The 15569-nt window shown below is 41.2% G+C and overlaps 1 protein-coding gene across 1 annotated transcript in view; it reads right to left on the bottom strand.

Moving 5' to 3' along the window:
- tmeff2a (transmembrane protein with EGF-like and two follistatin-like domains 2a) overlaps positions 1 to 10236 on the bottom strand; it is a gene marked incomplete at its 5' end in the record, with an annotated part of 112462 nt that extends 102226 nt beyond the window's left edge. Inside the window, one exon of the mRNA XM_084545054.1 lies at positions 10047 to 10236. Within this exon, the coding sequence (XP_084401180.1) occupies positions 10047 to 10236 (190 nt within the window). The remainder of the gene's footprint in view (positions 1 to 10046) is intronic.
- Positions 10237 to 15569: the final 5333 nt, after the last annotated feature.

The following is a 15569-nucleotide window of genomic DNA, read 5'->3' as shown; positions in this document are numbered from 1 at the left end:
AATGTGAAAATGAAGTAGGATAACAGGAAAGGTTCAGACTACTCCCCATTTTTGTTATAGCTTCCCAAAGCTGATATTGACATGAGGTTGTATCATATGTAAAAATCCAACATTAATGTGCATCTAAAAAAACTCACGCAACATCAGCCTTAAAGCCTAAAGCATATCACACATATGGCAGAATCTGTATATATATATTGTCTGGCATGTAACATAAAATTGCTGTGCATCACAAGTGACAGACTGCTTAGTGGTGCTAAGGCTGTTGGTATTTAACCTTTCAGTTTTGCTATATTGTTGTTGTTTCCATGTTTCTATTAATAATTGATGTCACTTCCAGTGCAATGTACTGCCTTATGTGATCACAATAATATCGCTTGCACAGTTTAAACTGGCTATAAGTGATATTGTTTAAATAATATAGATAGTTATGGAGCTAAATGAAGATTTAGCTTGACAGAGCAAAAAAGAGGGAATGTGAGAATAAGATTCAGCAAATGGACACACACCACTGAAAGTAAATGAGTGAAAAAATACGGCATCACATCGACAGCTTGTCCCTTTAAAAAAAACAAGGAGACGCACTTTATTTGTGGCTTCTGTGCAGCTTTCAGACTTTGGTCGTTTTAGTTAGAGCATTTATAAAATGTTTAATGAAGCATTAAATAAGACAATACAGTAAGTCAAGCAGAGCAGACGTCCAGAGGGCATAGTAAAATTGGAATTTGAACATCAAAGATTCTCGTCTTTGATGTTCAGAGATGAACAGTGTGGGTTTTGTTTCTTTATTTGTCTCAGTTCATCCGCTGCAGCCTTAAGGAAAATTGTAGTAGAAATCTATGAATGCATTTTATTATTTATTTATTTTTTATTTTTTACGTGTCTTATTCAAATTAGGTAACTATAAACTGAACTTACTGACAGTTGCCACAGTTATACAACACTTACGCACACACTGCCTGTGAGCGTTCTTATTATTAGCGACAAAGAGTTTAAATTCAACCCATCTTCTTCTCTCAGATGGAAGGCCTCATAGAAGTAAAAGAATTAAACTGCAGGTCATTCCAATCAACTTAATCAAATCTTGCACAATCTAATCTTAAAGACATATTCTCCTCTGCAGGATGTTACACTCTTATTGCCACAAAAATGGTTGCAAATAACATCCATCAACCAAACTACTTCAGTGATTGTGAAATGTGCTGTTTGAATGATGACTGCTTCCTCTACTTTTAGATTTTTTTGAGTTTCATGAACCCGCATAGAAAGCTTTTTACAACTGTGAAGTTTTATCACAAAAAAAAAGTAAACAAATTCTCAGTATCCTCACCTTTGCTGTTCAAAATATGAGGCAGGTACTTTCCAACGCTATTCTCTAGTCACACCTTCTGCAGCCGAACTGTAACAACCAATTACGTCTCTTTCCACTTCCAAAAGCCCTCCTTCCTAGGAGCATTCTATCAGACAATGATACCCCATGGAAGAGGAGCCCATGCCAAAGGGAACCTGCTATTTTCCAAGATCCTGGATGACCATAAAATGTAAGCTTTCTTTGCAAATACACAATCATCGACAGCCAACGAGAGTGACATGAGAGATCTCAACACTCGGAGTGCATGGATGGAACAAAGCCCTTAGCCCATAAAGACCATAAAAGGCAGCCAGGAGACAAAAAAAAAAAAAAAATAAATAAAAAAAATTGGCACCCTGGCAACTGGCATGCTGGTGATGCTTGGTGGAGAGATGAATTGTTATGATGACAATCACACTACTGGCTATGTGTATACAAACGACTGGAGAATATCACATCCTTTTCAGGCCAGCTGGTAGAATTTTTGTAGGATGGAAAAATTCCCAGGCTACTAATTTCACAGTTTGATATTTTAGCATGTTTTGAAGGTTCCCTGTGCAGCAGACTATGTAAATAAATAAATACATGTATATTTAAATAAATAACTTGAGAAGCAACTGTTTCTAGTGATGTGTTGTTCGCGAACGAGCCGATTCTTTGTAGCGAACGAGAAGAGCCGATTCCTGGTGGGAAGAGCTGAAGCTTCAGTGGCTCCTGCCAAACCAGGCAGGCAGGGACGGGACTTTATTATGATGGGCACCCCATGTGGCCAATCACAGGGGAGGACAGATTAGGATCGTGCCACTGTGTTAAAAAGGGAAGGGGGTTTTAAATATTTCTTTGGAACCAAAAAAAAAGCATAAAAATAAGGCCAAATTAAAAATTGCTTACCAACACACAAACTAATGATAATCGCTAAATTATGATAAAATAGATGGCTCCGGGTGAAACTAAATGAAGAGCCATTTGGGAGCCAAAAGAGTTGGCACTTCTAAGGGAGCCTAGCCAAAAAAGTTGAATCTTTGAAAAGAGTCTGACTTCCCATCACTAACTGTTTCCAAATGAAAGAAAAAGGAAAATGTGACTCTTTCACGTGCAATTAAACTGTCTTCTTTATCGGGGAACAGATGTGCAGCAAAGGCATATTCAGGAGCCAGGAAGCAAGGGGAATACATGTATCACTTACAAACAATAACTTTGCAGGGATTCATTAGTGTGTGAGACATTCTTATCGCCTCATGAACGACAGCGCAATCAAGACTTACAGATGAACACGCTTTGTCTCCACTGGAATCTCAAAGAAGATTTTCTTCTGTGAACTGTTTACAAGGATGCAAGCTGGATATTGGCATTTGTTATGGATGTAAACCTCTGAAGCTCTGAATGAAACAAGCATGAAACATAACAGAACAGATGTCCCATGATGATCACTTTTCAGACACATCAGGGCCATCAAGTTTAGACGTTAAAGAAAGCACAAATCTCAATTAGCCTTCTGACACTGATTGCCTACAAGTGACGTTTAAAGCATCGGCGCAACCACAGGAATAGCTTTTCATACTTGTGTCTTTGCTCACGCAGTAATTAACAATGTACGACTGTCCTGGCACGAATACAAGTTAATGTTCATCATGCTGTATGTCTTTGCACCGTGAAACTATTTTGTCCATCGCTGCAGTAGCGGTGACAGCTGTTTTGAATTTAAAAAGCTGTCTGCATATGTTTGGAAGACATCAGCCTCACGTTCCAGCACATGGGCTTAGAACTCCAAAATGTTTAAATCATGTCAGAATAGCATTCCTGTGATATGCATTACCACTAAAACTTGATTTAAAGCTTGATTTCAACTTGTGTGAGACTGTATTTTAGAAAAAAAGAAAGTTCCGTGTACAATGTAATGTCCAAACAAAAGAGAGAAAAAATAATTGATATTGGAAACAAAATAGTGCCTCAATCATTCATCCTCCATGAAGTACTCAAATGTTCTGCTCACAATGATCATACTTTTCTCAGTGGTCAAAATGTTAATGATTCAAATGAATCGACTGGTGGTGTGAAGAGTGCGTGCTTTGTAAAGCAATGTGAGAATGCATTCACTGTTTTACAGCTGCTCCTTTACTAATGATTCTGCATGGGACAAAATGCTTTTACAGTAACGTGGCCATTATGCCATTATGTCAAAACCCCAACACAGGCCAGCCCTGTGCTGTGCTGTTCCTAGGGATTACAATAACACCACACCAAGTCAGGTCCAAACACAAATGGAAAATCCAATGCCAGGTTTGACCCTGTGAAGTTTAGACATGACTATATCCACAGTCCAAAAATCATGAAATAATGAGCCATAAAGGTGTCAAAGGACAGGGAACAGAGAATGTCTACCAGAAAAATAATGGCCAGCAGCAAGACACTTGGGTTTTAGTGCGGGGAGAACCAGCAGAGCGAGGAAGGTGTCTTGAATAACCAGTATTTTCTGTCTTTTAGCTAAGCTGAAGAACACTTGTAGTTTAGGGTATCTAATACATTAGTTACTTTACAGGCTTTCATGTGTTACATGACAGAGTTGCAAGGTTTGCTATCACGTGTCAGACAGTGATACTACTACTACTCTTACAAAGAGAGTAATAATGTGAAAGGATCAGATCACTAGCTACAGTATGTTGTCTCGTGGTCAGACAAAGAAAAAAAGAAAGATGAATGAGATTTTTTTTTGCAGCAGCAGCAGGGTATGAAAGCCAGCACTGTTTCTCTTCCTCTGAAGAAAACTGTGTCATGACCAGCTGGAATCTGTGAAGCCTGAACCAGCGCAATCATTTTGCAGTGGTACTAAATACATTTTTTTTATTATTATTATAACCTTTATTTAACCAGATAAAAACCAATTGAGATCAAGACCTCTTTCCCAAGGGTGACCTGGCCAAGAAAGGCAGCAGCACACGTCATGGTGATCAAGACAGACAAACAACAATAACAAACAACCAGTAAAATACACTGATCAGGCATAACATTAAAACCACTGACAGGAGAAGGGAATAACATTGATCATCTTGTGACAAATCCAATGTTCTACTGGGAAACATTTGGACCTGGCATTCATGTGGATGGTACTTAGACATGTAGCACCCACCTAGACCAGACCAGGCACCCCCACCCCATAGCAACGACACTCCTTGATGGCAGCGGCCATCCCCAGCATCCCCACACAAAAACAGTTTAGGAACAACTGAAAAAACATGAAGAACAGCACAAGGTGTTGACCTGGCCTCCAAATTCACTAGATCCCAAACTGATCAAGTATCTGTGGGATGATCCACAGAGGCCCCTCAACCCATAGAACCCACTAACAACATTTCCAAATACCACAGGACACCCTCAGAAGGTCCATGTCCATTCTCTGATGACTCATAACTGTATATTTACAACAATATGGTGGCTTTATTAACATGTGGACACCTCTTACCATACAGTGCACTAAAATAAAAAAAGGAAAGTCACCTTTTCAAATCATAACAAAAACTAAGGGTTAAACTCAATAAGTCTCAGATTAAACCTTCAAAAAGCCCTTTCATACTTTGTGAGATCACAATATTACAAAACCTAATTATAAGATAGGCAACGGTAACAGATCCCAAATAGCACTGTGTTAGAGGAAGGAAATAATAGACACTGTTGCCCATTGAGTGGAAATAAAATATTTTTCTACCTCTTCTCAGAAAACGATTGCGACAATGTGATTTGTATAAATAGAAATAAAAAGAGGAATGTGTCTGAAGAAAAAAATGATTCCAACTTCATCTGCAACAGTGCACTTGTCTTACAATGATAACATTTAATAAAGAAATCTCTAATGTTAAATACGAAATTCCTGATTGAAAATGATTTGAAACGTCATTGTTCACTGTCCAACCTTGACGTGGCGCGCTTGTTTGTTTCACGTCCCTCTCACGTGCCGTCTGCCACCAAATGTTAATGGGCGCTGGTTGATACAGGTTCGGTTTGCACTGTGTCAGGGGCCAGGGAAACGTATACTTCCTGCCCCTGCCTCGCCATCGCAGGAGGAGATTACAGTGAGCTGAATAATTAACGAAAACAAGCTGGCAAACATCAAATATTGAAAGGTAATGTTTATATGCTAACGATTAAGATGGCAAGTGAAGCACTTACTTGTCTAAAAGAGAGAGCTTGTCAGCCAAATGCATCTCCTCCTATCTACCTGGAATTTCGCTACACTAAGAAGAACAAGGAGTCCTCCCCCCCCCCTGTTTTAAGCATTGTGCTGATCAATAATTAAGCAGACTAAATTAATCATGAACCCCTGAACAACCACAGTGGTGAGACATCCTCTCTTGACCTCATGCTGGGGGCCTGGTTTATGTACACTTTGCAACAGGTTTTCAAAGTTCACACTCTATGCACTCTTAGCATTAAAAACACCCAACTTATCACAAGACCGGGCTGCTTTAATTACAACAAGTCTTCAAGGTTGTGTTTTTTGTTTCCACATGGGAAAATAAAACCTTTTTAGTCAAACAACTTTATAAAACTCCCTTAATGCAGGCAATTGCCAATTAGTAACTTTAGATCCCTTTCTGATTAGACCGAGCCAGCGCCGCCTTGTCCTCTAATTCATTTTCCATTACTGTTTACTGTCAGAGGTGCAGACCTGCATGCAAGAAAAGTGCTTTTGACCGCTGCGTTGACAAATCTTGGAAGCAGATGGCCAATTCTCTCCAGACTACTGGTAATTCACTCCACTTGATGGGATTTACTGCAGGATTTGCATATCCCCCCGTCACTCCAACTATCAAAGCGTCGCATGAACTTTCCGAGCTAACAATAGGAGGGGAATTCACTGAAGAATGGATTGTGACTTCTTCACGTCTCCATGCGGGAAATGTAAGGTGTTTATCGCTGGAGTGTTAATCTGTGGCAAAACACTCATGCAGTACAATCCTGCAATATGTGATAAAGATGAACTGGGCTGACCGGCCATCAGCAAGAGATAAATGACCTCTTGTTTTTAATATAAATGTCTAAAAGATGCTATCTGACTGCTGGCAAAAGTCCGCAAATCAAATGCATCTACTTAAGCTATCCCAGACTTGCTCATTTATTTAAGTAATCCATGTCAAAAGATTTGACAGACGGTTTGATAATTACACACAAACACAGTGAACGGTGCTGTATTTTCGGCTGACTCACATCATGCAGGAAAATTAGCACTATAAAGAGACATCAACATCTGCATTATAGAGACGGATTCCGCTGCAGTAGTCCATATTTTATACATACTATACCTCACATAACTATGAGAATGTAAATGGTGTCACGTGATTCTACAGCTCCACTCAGCAGCAGGGAGCATTTTAGCATCTTTTAGCTCATTGTTTTGGTTGACTAGTTACACGTGCATTGTTCTACTACTAGGCAGCTGTTTACAGCAGTAAATGTTTGATAAACCATGACAGGCATAGCTAGTAACTGATGGGTAATAACAGTGAAACGGTTGGCTTACAAAAACCTATATATTTGCTTCAGGGCAAAAACAGACCTAAAGGAAAGCAGATAGTGGACATACAGTTGTTTCAGTAAGGAATCAGACTCCTCAGTCTTTGCATGTCTTTGTTCATGCAACTTTATTCAGAATCCAAATTCTAAATTCAAACATTTATAAAAGTCCGGTGTGACAGTAACAACTGCACAAATGACATTTCCAGCACAACTTTTAGACAGATGTTTGCCAGTCGTGGCAATGCTGAGCATGTGGAAGAATACAGCGTTTTATGTTTTAAGACGGGCACAGACTAAAGCAGTTTCAGAATCGTGACCGATTTTGAATTTGTGCGGTGAAAGTGAGATTTAGACTGTTAGTTTTAGTCTCTGTCAACAGTAGCATGCTAGCTAAGGTTACAATCTAGACTAAATTTGAAATTCTAAACATTAAGCATCTTCGATATTAATTTCGATCTGTTAACCCCTCATGTTAGCAGAGTATCTGCCATAACTGCCATAATCATAAACTAATAAATCAAGTAAAAATGCATTGATTTATTATTTTTTATTTCCGTTTTAATTTTCTTGTATACTTATTCAACTTTGCATATTGACGTACTTTGTCATTTAATCATCTATTTTATTAACTAATTGCTTGTTATTATTATCATTCGAAAATCATTACAGATGCAAGACTTTACAAAATAACACTCTTCTACAGGATTACTCCTTCAATGGCAGGCGAGAGAAATGTTTCACAGTTCAGTCATTATTTTAAAGTCTTGTCACATACGTGTTGATTACAGCTTCCCACACCCTTTAAACAATCACCCAGATAGCACTGATTTGTTACTTACAGCATGCTGAGTAGTGGGGAGAGTGTTCTTTACTGTTACTTGACTCATATGTACAGATATATATGTCACAAAATCCGACTCGTCCAACTTTCCACATTACCCAGAGACACACAGCAGAACAAAGATTCACTTGGTTTGAAGATCTTTCTGTGATCCTCTGTTCCCTCTGCCAAAGTCAAGTCTTTTCTGGCAGTTCTTCAAGCTAACCAAACAGAATGACAATCTTTGGTGAAAACAAATGATGGTCTTTATTTAACTTCTCTTTAGTCCATGGAAATGGTGCCTAATTTTCTTGACACTATAATGTGTCTTAGGACTGAAAGCACACTGAATTCCTCCCCGAACTCAGAGCTGTCACACATTAGCATAAACGAGGACCGTCTGTTTATTTTTCATCTGAGTTTATTGCTATTATCTGATGGTGTGACTGCATGTCACTTGTTGTGCTATTTTAATTCTAACTGATCCTGGGTGCATGGGCTTCTGTGTGCATTCTCCTCAGCGTATGCACTTAAAGTCTCCTGAAGGCGTGCTGGATAAAAGCCTCCGCCGAAAGCCGTACACGAGAGTGTCAGGAAATGGGGAGAAGTGTGTGCTTGGACAGGATGTGTACCATTATCGCTCATTACACGCAAATCATCGCCGCCATCGACGGAAGCACAAAGACAATCATCCACTACAGTACGATGCATCGTGTGGTATGGAGATATGTGAGGTTGAATCGGAATAAAGATCAGCAGCAGGCTAAATAAGATGAGCTCAATCATTGATGCTATGGGAATTTTCTGCAGATTTCGGGAAGAATAATTGTAAACGCTGACTGTTGATGTAAAAAGAAAAAGATAACTATCCAACAGATCACCATGGAAAAGTAATGTGACTGAAAAGACATTTAAAATAAATGAAAATATAAATGACTCAATGTTTAGAATGATGATAACAATCTTACAAATGTAACAATAATAAAATATATTTCTAATATTTTTAAGCCTGACTTGAAATAATCTAATTTATATATATGTATATATATATATATATATATATATATATATATAAAGAAATATTGAAATAAAAATGTGTCAAATGTAAATGTATGATGAGATGTATGTTGTTGTTTTTTTTGGATATCCTCTCAGCTACCTGTGTGGTATTTAGAAGTCTCTATCATGGGGATCTTTCCCTCTTTCTTTTCATCAAGACATCATTCCAGTGTAGTGATGCTCCTTGTTCAGGCTGCAAACGGCAGTCATGACTCCATATTGATGTCTGGCTGTTGTGAGCTATAATATCAATACTCCTACTGCCCGTGAGTGTGTGTGGAATCGGCTTGGAGCTATTTTAAGGGTTCAGACTTGGACAGGCGACAGGGGAAATATATGGCGGCACAGTCGGCTGATTTACAAAGGGAGGCGAGGCGCTGCTCTGCTCTGCAGCCCGGTTCGCTCCTTTTATCGTTTCGGGGCACCGAGGAGAGAAAACAAGTCCACAGCTCAGTGGTCTATAAAAAAATAAAATTAAAAATACGACAGCGTTTGTTGTTGTTGTTGTTGTTGTTGTTGTTGTTTTTTTAAATTAACACTTGATGATACAGTTTGCATACCAACTGCGCAAATGAAGCACATTTCTGCTGTCAGTTGTTACTAAAATGTATTGATTTAGAAGGATTAAAGTTCTTACTAAACCTGGGCTGTATAAAACCAGCTCATTAAATATCCACCAAGCGAGCTGAACCTTTAACCTTCAAGTTTCACAGAAACAACACGAAGTAGGCTCATTTTCACTGAACTCTCCGCTGCCTCCAACTAACACTGTTGATGTTATTGTGGCGCACTTCGCGCTATTCTGGTGACTGTCACCCCTCCTCGCTGGGGTTCCTGTTAAAATGATCCTCAATGTTACCGTTTCCACTTTGTCTCGGATCGACCCCTCGCCTGCCAGGTGACATGATCTGCGATGCATGCTTTGCTGTCACGCTCCGAGACCAACTCAACGACCAGGCGGAATACACATCAAGCGAATCCCCCCAAAAAACTCTGCATCACGGGGCTTTGCAGTCTTCTGTAGACTGTGGGCAGTCTGAGTGCTCCACAGCACCAGCAACAAACCCAGGCATGGCTACAGGGGCACACTCACACAGCCACAATAAGAAGAACGAGCTTTTCTAAACTTTGATTCGGTCACGCTGCTTTTAGTCCTGACGGTCTGCTTGTCTTACATGGGCTTAACTTGGACAGTGGATGCGCAATTATATAAGCCAAGACATATAATGAGAGAGAGGTAGAGGGAGAGGGAGAGAGAGAGCCTGGAGCGAGGCTGCAACTCTGCCTTAGAGGAATGACTCTCACCAGAGCAGTTCCAGCCGGTCGGCGTCTGGCAGTCGCTGAGGGAGGAAGGGAAGGCGCGCAGCTGCTCCACAGGTAAAGTGGCGAGAAACGAGACGAGGGTGATCCTGAGCCAGCCTCCCGCTGTCCCGCTCCACTGGCGCAGCCGTCGGGGCTCCTCGAACGGTGCCTGCGCCGCCGCGGACAGACCCATCTCTCACTGGCCCCGGCCGCACTGGCGAGGTGGGAAAGAGACGCAGATGCGCACCGACAACTCCAATCCCGACAGGTTCAGCGGGGTGCCTAGAGACCGACAGCAGACCATTTTCCGAGCGAGACCGTGCGCCCCATGTAGCAGTGCCCCGTGTGGACTAACCAAATGGGTTCCGCCCGATCCAAGGCAGTGCCGCTGCAATAAAAAGGGAATTCGGAGGGGGGTGAAACTGCCGGGAGGGAGGTTGGTGAGCGATGGAGGAGGTTGTGTGGGATGGAGTCGGGTGAAAAAAGTTAGCGAGGCAAGCGAGAAGACTTGCGAGCAGGAGAGGATGCTCAAGGATGAGGAGAAGGGAGAAAAGATGGGAAAGAAATAAAAAGGGGGTGATACAAAAGGAGACAATAATATTGGTAGAACTGAGAGGATGTAGCCAGAGTATCCCACGGGCAAGATTTGGAGAGGAAGGCAGTTGTGTAATAAATCCACGGGTGAAACGAGCAGCGGTCCTCCCGTTTACTTTGTATGTGCGGTGCGTTCAGAGTCGCAGCGAGTTGATGTTTCTCTCTCTCTCTCTCTCTCTCTCTCTTTCCCTCTCTCTCTTTCTTTCTCTCTCCCCGTCACCAGCAGCTGGTTATGATCACGTGGAGTATGATGCGAAGAGGAAGGGGGCGCCCCTCAGTTGCAATCAGAATGTCTTACTGGTGGAGGAGGCACAAGAGAAGACATGGATAAGAGGAATAACAAGGACATTTATATTTATATATATAAAAAATAAAATTATAGAGGAAGATGAAAAAGAAAACGAGCCCACCAGCTGGTGATGGCTACACCACAGATAGGCAGTGTAAGGGAGGATACACTCCCTTTATAATTGGCCAGAAGCATTTAAAAGTCTGCAGGAATCGATTCGTCCAGCCTGGCCTGGGATAATTGCTCTGCTTTGAAACAGCACATACACTATTCCTGGGTCTCTGCCTCCCGGCAACCCAAGACCTCCGGATTATTCACATATTTTTAAATGTAAGCGGCTGCCGTGTCACGCGGGGCAGGATGTGGCTCGTAATTGACATGCTTTCAGCTACAAAAGCCCTAGATGGCGTACAGTATGTGCGGCAGTTAAAGAGGTCAAGTTCAGCGCCAGGTTGCGAACACTCATCCTCTTTGAACCGCGGAAAGTGGAAGCCACAGGCACGGAAAAGCCCCATTGAGGAAACAAAGGGGTTGCTGTTGAGCCCTGTCACGGCTGTGAAGGCACTTGACCCCATGATATCAAGGAAGAAAAGCTGCAGTTGCATGTAAACAAATAAACCCTTTAATGCCCGTTTAATGATCATTACATGGTTTTCATGACATGCATCTGCACCATAAACACCAACACGCCACATAGAAATACATACGCACAGAGGTCTTCTGGGTCATCGCAATGGATAAAACATATAAATTAGCCCACCTGACAGGGACACAGAGAAGGAGACAAATAGCAGACGTCAACCCATTGACATTTTTGTTTGCAAATATTCTGATGGCAAGGCAACCTGTGTTAATATATTTGTTAATGAATCTACAGGTGTGGAAGCTATTGGTTGCTGAAGTACTGCTCCTGCATGTACAATATTTGTGCGATGCTTTCTTTAACTCCTGCAGGAGTCCATTTTGTCTCAAAACATATTGCGATAAAGCCGGGAAGCCAGCCTGAACGTCCCACAATCTCAACATTTTTGTGGGAGAAAGCTGGTCTGGGGTCGCCGCCGTTGGGAACTGATTATGCCCTGGGTGTGGCCTGAAAGCCAGGCCATTTTCAACGCCCACAAAAAAAAATAAAATCATGGGAGAAAGTTGGTCTGAAACAGTTCCAACTGGGAACTGCTTGTGCTCTGGAAAAGATCTAGTCCAATCAAATAGTTTGGGCAGGGCTTTATGCGGTGATGGACAGAAGAGTAACATCATCTGAGCACAGTGAAATTAAATTTGTTTGCAACTAAATGGCAGCGATCAGAGAAGCGAGATGTTTAGAGTCCACTATCTCATTGTTGTAAAAGATATCGACATCTAAGGTATCTGTTAAGTGTCAGATTTCAGATTTGACAAACTCTGAATCTACATGACTGGCTTCCAAGCAGCTGACTGGCAAAGATTCCAGTTACCTAACAGCATGAGTCAGTTAAAGTATATTTCTCAGCCGTTGACGATGAGCTAACAGGGAAAGTAAAACCACACTCCAAATTAATGCTAACACGTTGTCACCTGGATGTTCAAACCAGCGTGACCCTTCTGGGCCACTTGGGGGCAGCTTAAACAAGCTGCAAATAAAACCCTGATATTTTATATCACCTTTCAGGCTGACACTGAAAACTCATCAGCGATCAGCCATTACAAAGCCATACTCCAGTCTGCCTGTGATTGTGTTGCCGTGCACAGCAGCATCCCAGGCTATGAAGCTTATCCAGGTTCGGATCGTATTCGGGTTATGGCGTTTCTGTAGAACACAGATAAATGTGTTCAGTCTGTACATGATAAATTCTTGTGACACAGTTACCGTGTGCTGTTGGCGCAGGTGCCAGTGATATTTACAGAACAGATGTGTAATGAATGATTGAAAAATACTGAGGGTACATGGAGCTAACATTAGCTTAGCAACTTACCTTCAATTGTTGTGTCTGTCTGTGGGGGCTCAGTTCTTTGCACAAGGGAATCTGACGTCAACGCCAACAACTATTGCTTAGTAGAGAGAGACTCAAGCCGCTTCTTTGGCCTCTGTTACCGGATTTCTCCACTGTACCTGCTGGGAAGCTGGTGTCCAGTAGCCCCATTAATCAGACTTGAATAGGTCAGCAGTTTTTCCCATCCAAACTGGCAAGTATACAAAGTGGCAATAGACAAAACTTTTTTACTGCCGTAGAAGAGGGACAATTTGATTGCTTCCATTGTTTGTGTTTATGTTATGTCCCTGATTGTGGCTTGTTTTGGGTCATTTTATTGTGGTTGATTTATTATTTGCAAGAAGATACTAAGTAAATTACTGTGTAATCGTTGAATCATTTGTACATGAGTTTAGTTTTGGCGTAAATCCATCTTTCATGTTCGTAGTTCGACAATGAAAATCTTAGAAGTTCCATTTCCTGTAATTTTTCTTGGATATTCAAGCCTCACCCCATGGTCTTCATCTGCAGATGGAGCTAAATGAAGATGGTGAAGCCGTTAATAAAGGAGATAAGTATGAAATTGCGGTCATGAGGTTGTTTAGGAGTCTCTAGGAGTAAGATGCTAAACTCTTAATTGCTCCAGATGCGCCTGCTTGTGACAGAATATGCATTTTGCTTTACAAAAAGGCAGCTAAAAAATGAATGAAATGTTCATTAAAATGTAAAGACGCACAGTCTTTGTACAACAGCAGCAGCAGAAGTTGAATTAATAAGTGTAGCGTGAGCCTATGACAAGGAAGTGGGAAAAAGAAAGCTAACTAGTGGAGTGGTGGCAAGGCAACCCAAGGCTGCCTTTGTACTGTGCTAATTTGGTTTTCAAAGCAAGCCTTCTGTCTTTGCTTCCAGCAGCCTTTATTTGTCCACTGATGCGTTTGGGCCTACTGTACAGTTACGGCTTTCCAAGCGACCGTGTGTATAATCTAGTCTGTGAAATATGATCACAATAGGAGAAATAGGAGTAAAATAGGACAGTTTTAGTGTAATGGAGTGCATGAAGTCACTTTAATCTTATTTTCTGGAAGCAGTGGAGAGTCCTTTATAAGAAGTGTGTGCAGGTTTTTTTCTGTTTCTTCAGTCACAAAGCTGTGAGAAAGCTTTAGACCTTGGTTACATCAGTGACACCTGTAACACAGGTGCCAAGCTCAATGTTAGTCATTTTGTCTTTTGATACAGAAAAAAAAAAAAACAAAAAAAAAACAACATACATTTTTTTGAGCAATCACCAACAGCGACAGACTGGCTCTTTGGACCAGTTTCCCTAGTGGGCAGCTTCAACCATTTTTGGCCGATTCAGCGTACTGCATCAAGCGAAGGCTGCAACACTAAAGACTAGCCAGGTTAAGTGGGCGTGGAGAAAAGCTTTCATGACCATTGAAACGCATTGAAAGTTTAGCTTAGCTTATACAAGAAAACTCTTTATTGTGTCTAATCCCTTTAGAGAACTTGTTATGGAGTTTCAGAGTTGAAGGACATGGTGGATGGATGAGTTGACTAATCACTGGACTGCTCTTTAACATTTCACATAATTTGTATAGTGTCCTTTAACCGCTGACCATTACTTAAGTCTTAGGACTTAATTTCCAGACCTCACACGGTGCCGAGGATGGGCCCAGAAATTATTGCGGTACCGAGAGGTCCACTCTTAAAGTCACCAAACCGCTCACAGGCACAGAGGCTGCTCTGACCAACAGTCATAAGAATTAAAATAAAGAATCTTTGATATTTAGTACAAAAAAATCTGGACCATAACATCAGTAGATTTATAATAGCCAATGAGAGAAAAAAACCTTACAAGCTAATATTAGCTAGCACACTACTGTTGAAAGATAACACAATCAAAATTTCTCTGGAGAATAGACACTGTATGTTGACCTTGATCAGGCATGATAATATCTTGTGATGTGTGTTAGAGTTTAGACTGAAGAATATCTGTGAAGATTCTCCTTAAGTGTGTGATGCACCCTGCTTTCAAAATCTTTTAAAATACCTGTTTAAATTTAAAAATATTTCCCCAAACCTTTTTCCAAGTTTTGTTACACCTAAGCCTAACCAAACCAAATTTTAGAAATGTATTTCCTACCACCAGGACAGTTCTTCAGCCACCAATCAAATCAAAGGGTAGGACAAATGACATGTAAGCTCATTCCTATTGGAGGTCTTGGCTGCCTTCCCTTTAAAGCAAACATAAGACCAATGCCTTTGAACACTGGCTGGTTTAAGTCAAAGGCATGTTTCATTCCTTGTTCTTCTCTCCTCACCAATAAATCTACTGGAAGTTGTTTTACTTGGTCTGTCACCACTGGTTTCTCATTTATAACAGAGAGGGGTGACTTTAGGTAGGAGCGGGTCCACTTTTCGAGGTTTCGTTTTACTGGCAGGGGACTGGCAGCAGCAAAGCAGTTTAGGGTTTAGATATTATAAAAACCTAAAGGAATCTTTGAGAGTCTCCAGTGTGACTCATTGGATTTGGACCACTGTGACAGCATCTCGTCCGGCTGGCTTGTACCACGGACACCACTGAGGTGGTTCCACCCACAAAACGCACACCATAGCCTCAGAAAAAGAATCACAAGTATTAAATGTTAGCGAAAAAAGGATCGTCACGAATGATCACTCTCGGTGCTCTGTCAG

The sequence above is a fragment of the Chelon labrosus genome (assembly GCF_963514085.1).
Source record: "Chelon labrosus genome assembly, chromosome: 5".
NCBI lineage: Eukaryota > Metazoa > Chordata > Actinopteri > Mugiliformes > Mugilidae > Chelon > Chelon labrosus.
This window is presented reverse-complemented; position numbering and strand designations above follow the sequence as displayed.